At 34.0% G+C, this 17,341-nt stretch overlaps 1 protein-coding gene across 4 annotated transcripts in view; it reads right to left on the bottom strand.

Moving 5' to 3' along the window:
* The window catches only part of METTL25 (methyltransferase like 25), a 124,790-nt gene that overhangs the window by 83,430 nt on the left and 24,019 nt on the right, over nt 1-17,341 (bottom strand). For all 4 annotated transcript variants that reach the window (XR_004274682.1, XR_004274681.1, XM_032296903.1 and 1 more), the window contains exons 2-4: nt 16,721-16,885; nt 13,751-13,857; nt 1,585-2,184 (exon numbers count right to left, since the gene is read on the bottom strand). Coding sequence is in view for 2 of the 4 variants with exons in the window: in XM_032296903.1 (XP_032152794.1) it covers nt 1,585-2,184; nt 13,751-13,857; nt 16,721-16,885 (872 nt within the window). In the remaining 2 variants the exon portion in view is untranslated. The remainder of the gene's footprint in view (nt 1-1,584; nt 2,185-13,750; nt 13,858-16,720; nt 16,886-17,341) is intronic.

The raw sequence follows: 17,341 nt of genomic DNA, 5'->3' as shown, positions 1-17,341 counted from the left end.
TTATAACTATTGTCAGAATATAATTGTTTCAAAGATTTTAAAAAATTATTTTACTAAAAATGTTATTTTAGCCTATGTATCCTAGACATAAAAGAGAGCTGAAATCAAACTTACTAATGAAAAAAAAATTGTGTCTGTAAGTGGTTTCTGACCTGATAGAACACTCACAGTTGCTTCAAGCACTATCTTTTTCAAAGCAGTTTTTAGAGGGTTATGCAGCTACTCTGCTTGTCTTCATGATTAGTTTACATAGGTTTTATTTAGATATTATGATGTCATAAGTAAAAATAATTCAAAAATGTAAGATTTATTGCTAATTAAGGGTAGAGTAACAAAGCTACAAATTTCTCTTTTTAAGCTTCATTTAGCTGTCTCTAAAAAAATACAAGAACATTTAAACTCATTCTTTATTGCATTTATCATATAGGTAATAAATATTACCAAGTAGCAGCTAGGAGACAAAAATATGTAATCACCGTATTATCCTACTAGTAACATATTTTAAGTATTTTGAGAGGGTGAAGGGAATAGGAGCTGTTAGTTAATTCTGTAATTAAATTGTGATTCACTACAGGATCCACGAAACATTCTTCCAGCATATCTTATTTTAGATGATTCTTGCAAGAGTTTGCATACAGTTTTGATCACATACTTTCAGCAAGATACTGAGAAAATTAGAAGGTGATAACGTGTACTAGAAACTGACATTTTTTAAAGGTAAGCTAAAGTAATTGGGATTGTTTAACTCTAAGAGAAAGTCTAAAATAGCTTAATTATTTATTTCATGTATAAGAAAATGAGTTAATGAAGGTACACTAGATTCCCTTAAATCCAGAAATGTCTGGGAAAAAGAAAAATTTCCCGTTTAAAAAAATGGCAAAACACTGGTCATCTATCAAATACGGATTTAAATTGATAAAGAACTCCAGTATCTTTTATTTACACATTTCTTCAGGGAAGAGTTTCTTAAAAAAAAAAAAAAAGTTACAAGGGTACTACAACTCCCAAGGCTACCTTTTTTGTTCTTTTTGAGACAATGAGTTAGGCCAGATGATCTCTAAAGGCTCCTCTACAATACTGTTTTAACATGCAAGGTTGCCTTTAAGTTCTGCTGTCTTTCAATTACATAAACTGACCTACTCGTAATTTAGAAAAAGTTCAAGGTTTGAAAAACACTTAGAAGCTACTCTTGCTCAGGAAAATTCCATATTGGCAAGTCTGACATTGAACATTATTTTATTCTAGATATCCCTTTACTTCAAATTTAAATTAAAATTTAATTGCTTGTTTAGAATTGTAGCAATTCCTAATCTGCAGAGTGAGACCTTAGTTTACTTCCTAGCTTTTGTGCTAGTACTTCTATTTGACTCAAGAGGTTTGAAATGAGTAGAGGATGCTCCATTCTGAATAGGCTCATGTCAGATTTTGATAGGTGTGGGAATAACGAAAGCCTACTTATGATTTTATTTTCTTGGTCTGTTAGATTAATGTGATCAAGTGACATACGTATGTTAAGTAAGCTATTATTAAAATTGAGTTCAATGTTTTTATAAATCAAATTAAATAATTCAAAAGTAAAGTCACCTCCAAATCTTCAATAATGTCATGGAGTTCTGAATCAGCAGTGATAAAGGAGGTTAAAGGTAAATATATATTTGATTCTCTTGACTTTGATGTCATTTTTCTTCTCTCTTTATTGACTTCAGATGTTTCTCTGTTGGGTATTTGCTGTGAAGAAGTAGGCTCTATCGCATTAATAGGCAAAAGGTCTATAAGAGGAAAGACATTTTCAAAACACAAATTTTCTTCCTGATGTGACTGAGAATGTAGGGGTTCCATCTGATTTCTGATATTAGAAATTACAGAGCCAGAAAAATCAGGTAAAAAATCGGAGGTAGACATCTTTTCTTGATTTCTAAGACTGTTGTTAAAAACTTCCTCAATATCTGTTTTATTTTTAATTGCATTTTGCGCTTTCCTTTCTTTTGACATTTTTAATGCCAGTTCACTGACATCTAATCTTGACTGAGCATGACACAGTTTCCAATGTTTCTTCAATTTTCTGTTTCTCTCCTCAGCTCCATGAGTATTGGTATTTGAGGAATCGATTCCATAAACTTTTAAGCCATACTTCAAGGACAAAAAGGAGCTTAGGTAGCCTTTCCCGGAACCCAAGTCAATCACCTAAAGTTAGAAAAAAAGAATAAAGAATTTTAGGTAAATGGTAATAGAAAGCATTGCAGATTTTTTTAAAGTAAGCAAACAAATGAATTATATAACTTAAATATTATTTTAAATTTTAGTTTTTTTATTCCTATGAAAAATCAACCACTCATCGTTTTTATTCAACATTTTACTGGTAGTAAAATTTCTAGCTAGTATACTAAGTTAAGGAAAAGAAGTAAAATAAATAAATAATGTTATTTTAAATAAATATTTAAAATAAATAAATAAATAATGTAAGGGAAGAAATTCTGTATACATAGATGACATTACTATGTCTGAAGAATATCCTAAAAAATATACAAAAAGCTAATAGAAATAGTAAGTGAATTTAGTAACGTGTCAGGATACAAAGTCAATAGAATTAACAATGAATCATCAGAACATACATAATATAGTAGCAAAAACCAATTAGGAGTCAAGTCAAGGTTGGTGGCTCACACCTATAATCCCAGCACTTGGGGAGGCCAAGGAGTGAGGGCTGCTTGAAATCAAGAGTTTAAGACTACCCTGGCCAATACAGAAAGATCTTGTCTCTATTAAAAAAAAAAAAAAAGAAAGAAAAATTAGGAAGTAAAAATTTAAAACAATTCAATTAAAATAGAATAAAAACAGAATATATAGGAACAAATTTAACAAAGGATGTACAAAACCTATACACTAAAAACTATAAAATATTGCATAAAAATTTAAAAATTGATATAAAGAGATATACCATGTTCATGAAATAGTGGACTCAATACAAAGATGGCAATTCTTTCTTCACATTTCAATTCAATCCTAATTAAAATCCCAGCTAAGCTTTGTAAAGAAATTGATAAGCAGATATTATAATTTATAAAATAAGGTAAAATGCCTAGAAAATAAAAACAATTTTGAAAAAGAGTAAGGTTGAAGAATTTTCCTGATTCAAGAATATAAAGCTAAAACAGTGTGGTAAAGCTACAGCTGGTATAGACATATAAATGAATGGGGCAAAAAAAAAGTCCAGAAATAGATCCATACTTATATAATCAACTGATTTTTGACAAAGTCTCCAAGATAATTTAATAGAGAAGATAGGTTTTTCAACAAATGGTACTACTGGTGTAACTAGATGTTAATATGAAAAAAAAGAAAAAAAAAAAAAAGAGAGAGAGAATTTTGCCTGTCACACGCCAAACACAAAAACTAATTAAAAGTGGATCACAGATTTAAATATAATAGAAAAATGATATCTTATGGAAGAAAAGATGAAAAAAATTGTGACATTCTGATAGGCAAATATTTTTTATACCGGGCATAAAAATCAACAATAACAAAAGAATTTTTAAAATAAAATTTATTAAAATTAAAACTTCTGTTAAAAAAATAAAAATGAAAAGAAATATTTGTAAAACATTTATCTGAGAAAGGATTTATATCCAGAATAAAAAAATCTTACAACTCAATAAGAAGACAAGCAACCCGATTAGAAAATGCGCAAAATATTCAAACATACACTTCACAAAATAAAATATACACATTGCCAATGTGAAAAGATGCCTAATATCACTAGAGAAATGCAAACCACCACCACAGTGAGATATACATAAATGTAAAATGCTATGGCCACTTTGGAAAACACTGTGAGTTTACCATAAAGATAAATATACACTTTACAAATGACCCATCTATCTCACTTCTATTTATCCAAGAGAAGTTAAAACATGACCATACAAAAGCTTTTATGTGAACATTCAGAGCAACGTTATTCACAGTTGGGAAAAAATAGAAACAACTCAAATGTCCATCAATTGGTAAATAATAAAACAAACAGTAGCATATCTTGGACTATGGCATACTACTCAGCAATAAAATGGAAGAAGGCATTAATATACAAAAAGATATCAATGGCTCCTAAATGCTATGTGCTAAGCGGAAGAACTGATATAAGAAGTCTACATCTTATGATTCCATTTGTACAATATTCTAGGAAAGTCAAAACTAAAAGCAGATCAGTGATTCTCTGAGAATGAAAAAGAAAATATCCTACAAAAGGACACAAGGAAAGCTTTTAGGAGGATAGAAATATTCTTAATTATGCTAGTGGTTACATAACTGTTATAATTACCAAAATTTAGCAAACCTAGAGTTGATGAGTATCTAAATTACAAATTCAAAATAAAAAAAATAAGAGAATAAAAAATTACAAAGATTATTGACATGTCATTTCATAAAATAAATGGAGAATTATAGAAATACTATCATAACAAATCATTATCTACTCTTACACATATGTTTAATTCCTAAAGTCAATAAAATCCTGACATAAGTATGAGACACTCAAGGAAATATTCCTATACTTACAGAAATGCATATCCTTAATTAAATCCTCAAACATTTCAAGGTCTCACAATGAGACCAGTTCATAGGTAAAACTTCAGTAAATAATGTCTCATAAATACAAAATAAACTTAGTAATAATTCCCTATACTTCCATTTTATGTTACTATTCTAGGATAGGTATTGCAGGAAAACATAAAAGCATTATATACAGTCATACATCACTTAATGATGGGAATATGTTCTGAGAAATATATTAAGAAATTTTGTTGTTATGCAAATATCTTTGAGTGTGCTTACACAAACCTAGATGGTATGGCCTACTACACAATTAGGCTAAAAACGTGTACAGCATATTAGTGTACTGAATACATAACAAATTGATAAGTATTTGTGTGTCTAAACATATAAAAAGGTATAATAAAATTATGGTATTATATATGTAATGGTACTACCATCTTATATGTGGTCTGTAGCTGACTGAAATGTCCTTATGCAGCATACAACTGTAAATTACTAACTTTGAGAAACAACAATCTAACTATAGATGCCATATTGTACTAATGCAAGAGCTATATAGTAGAAACTCTGTCATTTAATTAGTTTTGTCTTCAAAATGTCTGGTCAAAATTGGAAAATCCCCAACATCTTGATCTCCTACCCCTTCCCCACAATAGACTTTTTCCTGCTGGATCATACGCCATACATCATAGGTTTGAAGACAGCGGTGTCTCTAGTCCAATACCTGTTGGGAGGGATCTTCTGAGTATTCCAACACTGTTTAGGAGACTTTCCCACAGAAATATTGTTACAGGTAGTGGTTAAATTTTTTAATAACAATAATAAGGTACTATACTTTAGATAGAAAAGATAAATTTTGCTGACAGACCTAGAGATCTAACTACCATTCCAAGCTAATGACTCTCAAATTTATAACTTGAGTTTGGAATTCTTCCATTAACTGATACTCGTATATCCAACAGTAAACCTAACATTTCCACTTCCACAGGTGTCTAATAAACATCTAAAATTTAACACTCTTGAAACTGAGCTTTTGATATTCTTTTTAAGACCTGCCCCTCCTAAAATTTTCTCCATCACAGTTAATGGTACCTACATACTTATAGGTAGAGGACAAGACTCCTTCTGTCTCTTATAAGCTTCGTTTGAATTGTGGACAAATCCGTGATCATCTCACTTACCAGATCTACTTCATACCAACTCCATCCTGAGACTGGTTAACTGCAATGGCTTTCTCAGTGATCTCCCTGCTCTCACATTTCCCCTTTAGGGAAAAAGAAAGTCTGATCCCATCACTACTCCTAGCAAATCTCTCATTGCCTCTTTGGCTTTATCTCATACTGTTAACTCCTATGGTTGCTGAGGGTTTTTTTTTGTTTTTTTTTTTTTTTTGTTTTTTTTGTTTTTTTTCTTTAACTCTGGAAGTTCCTGATCACATGGGAGCTAATTTTGCAAAGTAACCAGCTTGAATATCCACAAAGACTATGATAAAGAAAGAGGCAAATATGATGGAAATAACTATTTCATAATACAACCCAACAGAGTAGAAAGAATGATCCAGTGGCTCCAATGGCTTCCAATCTCATTCAGGATAAAAAATACCCAAATTACCACAATGACTCCCAAGACACTCCAACTTTCCTTTTCCACCCTAACCTCAGCTCCTACTACTTTTTGCTTGTTCAATCTGACTTCCTGGATGTTTTAGAAACAAAGTAGGCATGTTCAGGTCCACTGAACCTGTTGTTCCCTCTATACAAAAAGTTTTTCTTCTAGATTATCCAATGAATAGCTTTTTTTTTTTTTTTGAAAAAAAAAAAAAGAAGAAAGAAAGAGAGAAAGAAAGAAAAAAAGAATAATAATAATAAAAAAAGAATGAAGGAGAGGAAGAAAGAGGAAGAGGGAGAGGGAGAGAGAACGGGGGTGTTGCTTTATTGCCCGGGCTAGAATGCAGTCTAAAAATGGGTATGAGACATGAAAAAAAAAATGAGAGAAGAAAATAACAAACAAGCAGCCAACCAATATTTCATTTAAACCTGTAAATAGGTGTGATGTGGTACTGATAAGAGTGTATATTTTGTGTATTTAAAGTGGAAAGTTCTATAAATGTTAATTAAGTTTACTTCTTCCATATCTGAGTTCAAATCCTGGATATCGTTAATTTTCTGTCTCATTGATCTGTCTAATATTGATGTTGAAGTCTCCCACTATTATTGTGTGGGAGTCTAAGTCTCTTTATAAGTCTTATTATTCAGGTATTCCTGTATTGGGTGCATATATATTTAGGATCTTTAGCTCTTCTTGTTGCATTGATCCTTTTATCATTATGTAATATTCTTTGCTTCTTTTGATCTTTGTTGCTTTAAAGTCTCTTTTATCAGAGGCAAAAATTGCAACTCCTGCTTTTTATGTATTTATTTATTTTTACTCTCCATTTGGTTGGTAAATCTTTCTCCATCCCTTCGTTTTGAGTCTTTGTGTATCCTTGCATGTGAGATGGGTCTGGATGCAGCATACCGATGGGTTTTGGCTTTTTTTTGCTTGTCTGTGTCTTTGGATTGGGGGATTTAGTCGATTTAAATTTAGACTTAATAATAATATATGTGACTTAATACTGCCATTTAATATTAGCTGGCTATTTTGCCCATTAGTTGATGTAAATTCTTGATTATGTTGATGCTCTTTACTTTTTGGTATTTTTTAGAAAGGCTGATACTGGTTGTTCCTTTCTATGTGTAGTGGTTCTTTCAGAAGCTCTTGTAAAGCAGGCCTGGTGGTGATGAAATCTCTGAGTGCTCGCTTGTTCACAAAAGATTTTATTTTTCCTTCACTTATGAAGCTTAGTTTGGCTGGATGTAAAATTCTGGGTTGAAAGTTCTTTTCTTTAAGGATGTTGAATATTGGCCCCCACTCTCTTCTGGCTTGTAGAGTTTCTGCTGAGAGATCTGCTGTGAGTCTGATAGGCTTCCCTTTATGGGTAACCTGACTTTTCTCTCTGGCTGCCCTCAGTATTTTCTCCTTCATTTCAATCCTGGTGAATCTGGTGATTATGTGCCTTGAGGTTGGTCTTCTTGAGGAATATCTTTGTGGTGTTCTCTGTATTACCTGGAGTTGAATATTGTCCTGCCTTGCTAGGTTGGGAAAGTTTTTCTGAATAATATTCTGAAGCGTATTTTCCAGCTTAGATTGATTCTCTTCATCACATTCAGGTACACCTATCAAGCGTAGATTAGGTCTTTTCACATAGTCCCATATTTCTTGGAGACTTTGCTCATTCCTTTTTATCCTTTTTTCTCTAATCTTGTCTTCTCGTTTTATTTCATTAAGTTGGTCTTCAACCTCTGATATCTTTTCTTCTGCTTGATCAATTCGGCTGTTAAAACTTGTGCATACTTCGCGAAGTTCTCGTGTTGTTTTTCAGCTCCATTAATTCACTTATATTCCTCTCTAAATTGTGTATTCTTTTAAACATTTCGTCAAACCTTTTTTCAAAGTTCTTAGTTTCTTTGCATTGGGTTAGAACAAGTTCTTTTAATTCCCAGAAGTTTCTTATCATCCACCTTTTGAAGCCTGCTTCTGTTAATGGAACACACTCGTTCTCCATCAGACCCTGTTCTGTTGCTGATGATGAACTGTGATCCCCTGTAGAGGGAGCGGCATTCTGATTTTGGGTATTCTCAGCCTTTTTAGGCTGGTTTCTTCCCTTCTTTACAGTTTTATCCATCTGTAGTCTTTATAATTACCGTCTTTATAATTGGGTTTCTGAGTGGACGTCCAACTTGTTGATTCCCAGAGCTAAAATCTGAGCAACCCACTGCACCAGCCAAAACAGTGGCGTTAAGATTGATGGTGATTTTCTGACTCTGCACCAAGAAACGCCGCACCAAGCCAGTGGCAAAACCGCCTCTCCGGCCAAAAGAGTCACACTGGCGACCCATGGGGCTCCTCCACTGGGAATCTCCTGGTGTGTGAGCAACAAAAATTCAACTGAAAGTGTGGCGTCCTCTCATTCTCTGCACTTTCACTGGGAGCTACAATCCCGAGCTGCTAGTGATCAGCCATCTTGGATCTCTCTCCTGAATAGCTCTCTTAAATCCTGAAAGTTTTAACTCTATTATCCTTAAAATGATGTCTTACTTGTCCTTCCCCTCTGTATCAAAAACGTCAGTTAACTATCCCCAGGTAAGGTCCTCCCTTTCATTTTAATTTTTTATCTTTAAAATATATCAATGTACACATTAAAATACACTTATAACTTTTTTTAAAAAAATTTATTTATTTTACTTTAGATGCGTACAATATCTGGCATTTCTCCCCATGTTATCCCTCTCCACCCCCCCCCCCCCCCCCCCCCCCCCTTCTTTCTCCCGCCCCCCCCCCCCCCGCACTGTCTCCTGTGTGTGATGCTCCTCTGCCTGAGTCCACATGTTCTCATTGTTCAACCATACGGTGCTTGGCTTTCTATTCTTGGGTCAGTTTGCTGAGAATGATGGTTTCCAGATTCATCCATGTCCCTACAAAGAACATGAACTCATCGTTTTTTATGGCTGCGTAGTATTCCATGGTGTCTATGTACCACATTTTCTTTGTCCAGTCTATCATTGATGGGCATTTAGGTTGGTTCCAGGTCTTTGCTTTTGTATACAGGGCTGCAACGAACATACGCATGCATGTGTCTTTATAGTAGAACAATTTATAGTTCTTTGGGTATACACCCAATAGTGGGACTGCTGAGTCAAATGGAATTTCTATTTCTAGATCCTTGAGAAATTGCCACACTGTCTTCCACAATGGTTGAACTAATTTACACTCCCACCAACTGTGTAAGAGTGTTCCTATTTCTCCACATCCTCTCCAGCATCTGCTGTCTTCAGATTTTTTAATGATCGTGATTCTAACTGGCGTGAGATGATATCTGTGTGGTTTTGATCTGCATTTCTCTAATGACCAGCGATGATGAGCATTTTTTCATGTTTGTTGGCCTCATATATGTCCTCTTTTGAAAAGTGTCTGTTCATATCCTTCACCCACTTTTGAATGGGGTTTGTTTTGTTCTTGTAAATCTGTTTTAGTTCTTAGATTCTGGGTATTAGCCCTTTGTCAGATGGGTAGATTGCAAAATTTTTTCCCATTCTGTTGGTTGCCGATTCACTCTAATGATTGTTTCTTTTGCTGGACAGGAGCTCTGGAGTTTAATTAGATCCCATTTGTGTATCCTGGCTTTTATTGCCATTGCTTTTGGTGTTTTAGTCATAAAGTCCTTGCATATGCCTATGTCCTGGATGGTTTTGCCTACATTTTCTTCTAGTGTTTTTATGGTGTTAGGTTTTATGTTTAAATCGTTGATCCATCTGGAGTTAATTTTATTGTAAGGTGACAGACAGGTAGCGGTCCAGTTTCTGCTTTCTGCATATTGCTAGCCAGTTTTCCCAACACCGTTTATTAAACATGGAGTCCTTTCCCCATTGCTTGTTTTTGCTGGGTTGTTGTTAATCTTTCCTAATTAGGACAGCCAACCCATTTTCAACAAAGGTGCCAAGAAGATACATTAGGGTAAGCACAGTCTCTTCAACAAATGGTAAAACTGTATATCCATAAGCAGAACAATGAAAGACCCCCTATCTCTCACCATATACAAAAATCAAATCAAAATGGATTAAAGACTTAAATCTAAGACCCGAATCTATGAAACTACTAGAAGAAAGCATTGGGGCAACATTCCAGGACACTGGTCTAGGCAAAGATTTCTTGAGTAGGACCTCAAAAGAATAGGCAACCACAGCAAAAATGGGCAATGGACAAAAATGGGGTCCCATCAAGCTAAAAAGCTTCTGCACAGCAAGGTAAACAATCAGCATGAAGAGTCACACACAGGTTGGGAGAAAATATGTGCAAACTACCTCTTGACGAGGGATTAACAACCAGAATTCATAAGGGACACAAACAACTCAATGGAATAAAAGCAAATAATATGATTTAAAAATGAGCAAAAGATCTGAATAGACATTTTCAAATGAAGACATGGAAATGGCCAACAGGTCTATGAAAAAATGCTTAACGTCACTAAGCATTATAGAAATGCAAATAAAAACTATAATACCATCTCATCCCAGTTAGAATGGCTATTATCAAAAAGCATTAAGATAGGTATTGGCAAGAATGTAGAGAAAAGAGAACTCATATGCTGTTGGTGGGAATGTAAATTAGTACAGCCATTATGGGTTCTTCAATAAACAAAAATAGAAATGCAATATGATCTAGCAATTCCAGTACTGGGTATATAGCTAAAAAAATAAATAAATAAATAAAGGAAATCTGTATTATTGAAGACATATCTGCACACCCACATTTACTGTAGCACAATTCATAATAGCCAAAATATGGAAACAACCTAAGTGCCCATCAATGAATTTATGGATAAAGAAAACATGGTACATATGCATGATGAAATGTTATATATGTTTTATTTGAGAGGTTAAAGGACACTGGTAATAAAATACAAAAGAGAAAAAAAAAAGCAGCCCAATAAAATATGTGCTATTAAGCAAGATACCACATTCCGGCAACCTGGGTTTAATCCTACTGGGAAATTCTGAGACTGAAGTATAGAATACATACCATACCTCAGAGTCATCCCACTTGAAATGCTGCATCAATTACTGCTTCAGAGTGGCTCACTGGGAATAATTAATTCCCAGGACTTGTGTGTAGGCAGTGCTTGCTTCACAGTCAGAGGAAAACCCACAAGGACGAAATACAGACACTGCCCGGTAGAAGCCAGTGTGGCACACTATGAAACAAAAGGCCTGAGAGTATTTAGATCAGGCACCCTGCAGCATCTGCTATGTCTATGAACCCAACAACCATCTTAATACCTAGAATGTTTATATTTATACTGCATATAACTATGTTTTCCTTCCATATTCTGTCTCCCTGCTTCTACCAGGCAACAACTGCTACCAAATTATTTATAATTCTCTTTCTTCTTTAATAGTTTTTTGTATATAATTTTTGTATGAAAATATATCATTATTTCCCTTAATAACTATTTAAAATGGTACCATAAAATATGCAATCTTCTGTAACTTGCTTTTTCCTATTCTATGTTTCTAATATTCATCCATATATATACTGTAGTAGTTTAAGCTTTACTGGTGTATTATGTTCAATATGTAAATATACCACAGTTTATCCAATCTCCTGTGGATAAGTATTTGGTTTATTACCAGCTTTCTGGTTTTAGGAACATTCTTATACTATATATAACTCCTGATGCTTGTGTGCAAAATTTCTCTAGGCAGGGGTATACACCTAAAGTTGAATTGATGAGTAATAGGGTATATGATTGTTCAAATTTACAAAATAATGTCAAATTGTTTTTCAAAGTGGTTAAACCAATATACACTCTAGCCTAGAGTGCGTAAGTGTGTCCTTTGCAAAAAGACATGAGGAGACTTTTTGGGGTGATTGAAACATGTATCTTGATTACAGAGGTTACATGAGTGTGTGTGCTTATGTATATATGTGTTTATGTATATATGTGTGTGTATATATATATATGTGTGTATGTGTATATAAATATACACATAGTAACAAAACATCACACTGTACAATTAACATTAATAAATGAGTTCACATATTATCTCAATAAAGTTAGGGTTATGAACAAATTTTTGCACATTGGCTAGAAAGTGATTAAGACTGAATAAGACTGAATTATATTTAAAGAATATATAAATCTTACACAGTGTACATCATTATATTTGTAATTCAAAAAATCTGTAAATCAACCCACAAGTATCCTGACTAAAATCCCTTTCACACAGTACACATTATGTTTTGGCCACTTTTATATTTTCCTGCTTCTGCTTTGTATTCCCAAATTAAAAGACTGGTCAGCCTTTGCCTTAGTTTCTATGTGAAATCTGAGTCCAGTTGTTGCTGTTCCACCTCATTCCAACCAGATTTCCACTCAAGACTGGACCTTTATTCCATTACCCTATGCTGTAACTTGATTCATACCATCCATGTACAGAACCTCTATCCGGCTTACCTGACTACTAGTCATCTGAATTTTCTGTCTTTAGGGCTTTGTCATCTCCAGTGGACTTGCTGTTATTAATTGATGCCTTAAGCTTGAGCTTGTTATGCCCCTTTTAATTCTAACTAAACTATGCATTTATTCCTCTAGAGACCATTCCCATTATTGCTGCTCTTAATAGATGGTGGCTGCCACCTGAAGGATATTTAGAAACAGCACTCACTTCCCAAGATTCTAATATGGCACCATGGGGAAGGACTTGCCTCTTCTACTTCAGCTAAGTATCATTGCCATAGTAAGCCTGTTACTGATAGTTATTGCTTAGGTATTGGAGAAAACGTTCAAACTAGTATTACCTTAGCTTTTACTGTATACCCCACCCTAGAGATCTATGTTCCCACAGTGGCTCTGCACGTCTAAGCCAAACTTTCATAGTTTTCTAATCATACTCAAACTCTCAAATTTTGGTGAATTTATGGAAAGAATTTAATATCTAATAAAAATTAAGAAAGGAAAATCTCTATTGCCACCACTGATCTTCTTTGAGAACTAAGGAAAAGACTTGCAGTTTTTATAAAACAGGAATAAGAAAAATCACTTACTATTTTTATAGGCCAATGTGTGCAATCATTAAACTTATTTTAACATCTACTTTCCAACATCACTACTTATCATAAGAACTATTTTTCAAAACAGGAATGCATCATGAATCAAACACTATGAAATAATCCAAGTCTTAAAAACATAACTACTTTGTGTTACTATAATGATGCAGGTATCCCAGACCACAGCTTGGTAACCCATCTCCTGAAAACAATCTAGCAGCAAACAGCTTTGCAGAATGTCATCTTCATAACACTGCCTCAAGCTGGAGTGACAATTTAACAAAGAGAATTAACCTTAACTTCTATACACTCTGAAAAGAGTGAAATTTGTGGCAAAACATTAACAGTCATATCTTGATCTTACTATAAATTTTCTATAATATACCAGAAAATAACAGTGTATGCTTAAAGAATCTGATGTTTAAAGGATCTGATGTTTAAATGATGCTATTATTTAATGACATTTTAAAGGCCAGATGACAGTAAAAAACTGAAATTTGAATATCAAAAAGTGGCAATAATTTTAATATCTAAAAATATAGGGAAATATTCTTACCTGCTTTAGTCCATAATAGTCAGCAATGCTGCTGATCAGCTCTGACATTGCCTGAACTTCATGAGATTTCTTCATATTCATAAACTCAACTGCCTTCAGAGTTTTGCCTAATGAAAATAAAAGTAAAATGCTGCTATTAAAGAATCGAAATTTAGTAGGAATTATCAGTTGATATTCATATTTTTTGAATTAAGTATGAAAATAATATAGAGATTCTACTGTGGTTTCTGGATGATACACCTCCACTAGGTTGGCCACTATAAATCAAATTTGAATTAATAAAGTAAATATAAAAATTCATAGAACATTAAAGGTATTCCTTAACAATTAACTATAATGAAAAAGACTGGTAAATTGGACTACAAAGGATATTTTTCATCAAAAGACAACATTATGAGAGTAAAAAGGCAAGTCTCAAATGGGAGAAGATAATTCCAACACATATACATCCAGAGAATTTATACCTAAGAATAAAATAAAACAAACTCCTACAAATCAATATGAAAAGAATCACCCAATAGAAAAGTGAGGAAAAAAACTTAGTCATTTCATTACCTGTGCTGTCTAATATAGGAGCTACTTAACCACATGTGATTATTGCAATTTATACTTAAATCAAATAAAATTGAAAATTAAGATTCTATGCTACACTAGCCACAGGTGAAGTACTTAACAGCCACATGTGGCTAGTTTCTACTGTACTGAGCAGCACAAGCACAGAACATTTCCATCATTGCAGAACTCTAAGAACTGTACTTCGGAGTATAATACTGTAAGCTACACATTATAAAGTACATTAAAATGGCCAAAGAGCATATGACAAGGTAGTCAACATCAACAGTCATGTGGGAGTTGGGTGGTAGGGAACTGAAAAGTAGGGCTGGAATGGTTATTACGGCATGAAAATGTTCACATTTGTGAATGCTTTGGTATAAGCTTAACCTGGGATCACCACATTGGAATACTGGATTTTAATGAGGTCTTTCCAGATATGCGTGCTGGTTACTCAAGTAATACTTTCTTGGCAACATTCTGAAGGCACTTTAGGACATGGTCTCCAACAGAGACTTCTTAATTCAACAATGTCATTCTGCTGGCAGATACTAAACTAGTAAACAAATATGCTGATTACTACAGGATGGGGAATATAGTCCCTCCTCTCTCACCTATCACCAGCATGCATCTCTACATGGCTAAGTCAATTCTTTCTTATACTGGACACAACAGAGTGCATCCCGACCTTGAATGGTGGTTTTGCTGTTTGTTCTTGCCTAGGATACAACATCTTTACTCACTTTGATGCTCAAAATGTGGCCCTTAAACTTTACAAATTGGGGGAGGGGCCAAGGATGAAACCCTTGACACAGAGGTACACTCATTTATTGCCAGTCAGCAGCATATGGGATAGAGAGTTCTCCTTAGAGCTATCCTTGCCAGTCAACTACAGTTCCCATAGTAATGTTGCTGGTGAATTCATGTGCAGCTCTAATGGCTCTTACCAAGAGCCATAATTCACCAAAGAGTCCCTCTCTTGTTCCAGGGAGAACTATGAAATAATTTTGTTTAAAGTGGTTAGAGAGATTTAAAAATAAAAATTAAAAAAAAAAAAAAAGGAAGTTAAAATAATAAAAGAATTGAATTCAAAGATAAAAGGGTCATTTCACAGTGGGGAACTCTAATAGATCCACCTTTACCAAGTGAGTAAACTTAGTATCACCAATGATGTGACAAAATTATATGTGCTTCCTAATCTGGTATCTGAAAAAGGAATCACTTAAATAGTATTCCTATCAAAAATGCATAACTTAAATCTAATCATGGAGAAACAATAAAATAAACCTGCCTATAGGTATCAAAAGTATTGGTGTCAGGAAAAACAAAAGCAAGGGTAAGAAACTATTTCAGATTGAAGAGACTCAACAGACATGACAGCTGAATGTCAGGTATGAACTTAGTCTGACTCCTGTATGAAGAAAAAAAAGGCTATAAAAGATATTCTTGGAAAAATTTAAAAAACTTGAATACAGACTGTTTATTAGACAATACTGCTCTAACAATGTTAAACTCCTGACGGTGCTAATAAACTATGGGCTATGTAGGAGAATGCTCTTTTTCTTTTGAGATACAGAGTGACGTATCAGAGAGTAAAGTGCTATGATATCTACAACCTATATTCAAAAGATTCAGAAAAAGAGGAGAGAGAGAGACAGAGTGTGTGTGTGTGTGTGTGTGTGTGTGTGTGTGTAGAAAAGAACTATAACAAATGTGGCAAAATGTGAACACATGGTGAATCTAGGTGAAAAGTATACAGGGTCTATTGTACTATTCTTACTACTTTTCTGTAGATTTGGAAGTTTTCAAAATAAAAAGGTAGGGAAACAATGAGGATCAAATGTGATAAAAGATATGAAAGAGGTTTGTATAAGATAAAATAGTCTGAGATTTTTTTTTTTAACCACAGCCTTCTTTCTGATCTCTGCCTTTTAATTGGGATATAAAATCAATTTACATTGAATATAATTATTGATATGGCTGAGTTTTAATCTACCACAATACCATATTTGTTTTTTTAATTTGTACCATCCCCACTTTCTGACACTCATGCTTCTCCCCACATCCCCAAATGTCACCTTCCACTCTTCCCACCCTCTTCCCATAGAGACCATTAGCCTGCTGTAACAAAAATAATGAAGATTTTGGACTTAGCAGTAGCTCACTATGATCTGTGTTTGAGGGGCAGAAGCTATCTGAAGTAAAGGGTTAATGTAGAAAAAAATGTGGAGATCTATAGTTGTTCTGTTTAATATAGTACAAGGGAAAACTTACTCTTCTAAACAAAAGCTGATTTGTCAGAGCTTATAAATTAAAGTTTAACAATAAATTAATATTTTGGAAATATACACATATATGAACAAACTATTGCTTCTAACTACTTAACAGGCACACTCACACACACATAAATTGACATACCGATTCTCTGGTTTTGATTTCCTTGAAGGGCTACCAGCAACTGCTCAAAAGGAGTACATATTCCCAAGTTTTGTACAGAATAGTATTTCGCAGCCAGAGCAAAGGCTTCCACACTCATCAGCTTCTGAGAAGTTTCACAAAATATTTTGGGAAAATCAATCATACCTAAAAAAGTGAAGATAAAAAAAAGTCTTCAGCATTAATTAATGGTTAATTTGTGTGATATTAATAAACAGCAAATGAACACCACTTAATTTTATAACCAATTCCAATACTTTCATCTTGTTGTGAATTTTGGCAATATATCTAATGGCTCCATTTATATTTAGTATTTAAACAATTAGCTATATGGAACACCAGCTTTCTGTTAATATTTTATGCATTAAAAATTTAAACTCCAAATTACAGTCAGGCCTTTTTTTATGGAAAGAAAGAAACAGAGACAGAAGCAGAGAGAGAAAGGAAGGAAGGAAGGAAGGAAGGGAGGGAGGGAGGGAGGGAGGGAGGGAGGGAGGACGCGAGGAAGGGAGGACAGGAGGAAGAGAGGAAGGGAGGAAGAGAGGGAGGGAGGGAAGAGGGGAGGGGAGGGGAGCAGAAGGGAGGGGAGGGGAGGGGAGCAGA

The sequence above is a fragment of the Sapajus apella genome, unplaced genomic scaffold (assembly GCF_009761245.1).
Source record: "Sapajus apella isolate SASKATOON/1434 unplaced genomic scaffold, GSC_monkey_1.0 scaffold2, whole genome shotgun sequence".
NCBI lineage: Eukaryota > Metazoa > Chordata > Mammalia > Primates > Cebidae > Sapajus > Sapajus apella.
Note: the sequence above shows the minus strand (reverse complement) of the source record. Positions and strands in the feature narration are given on the sequence as shown.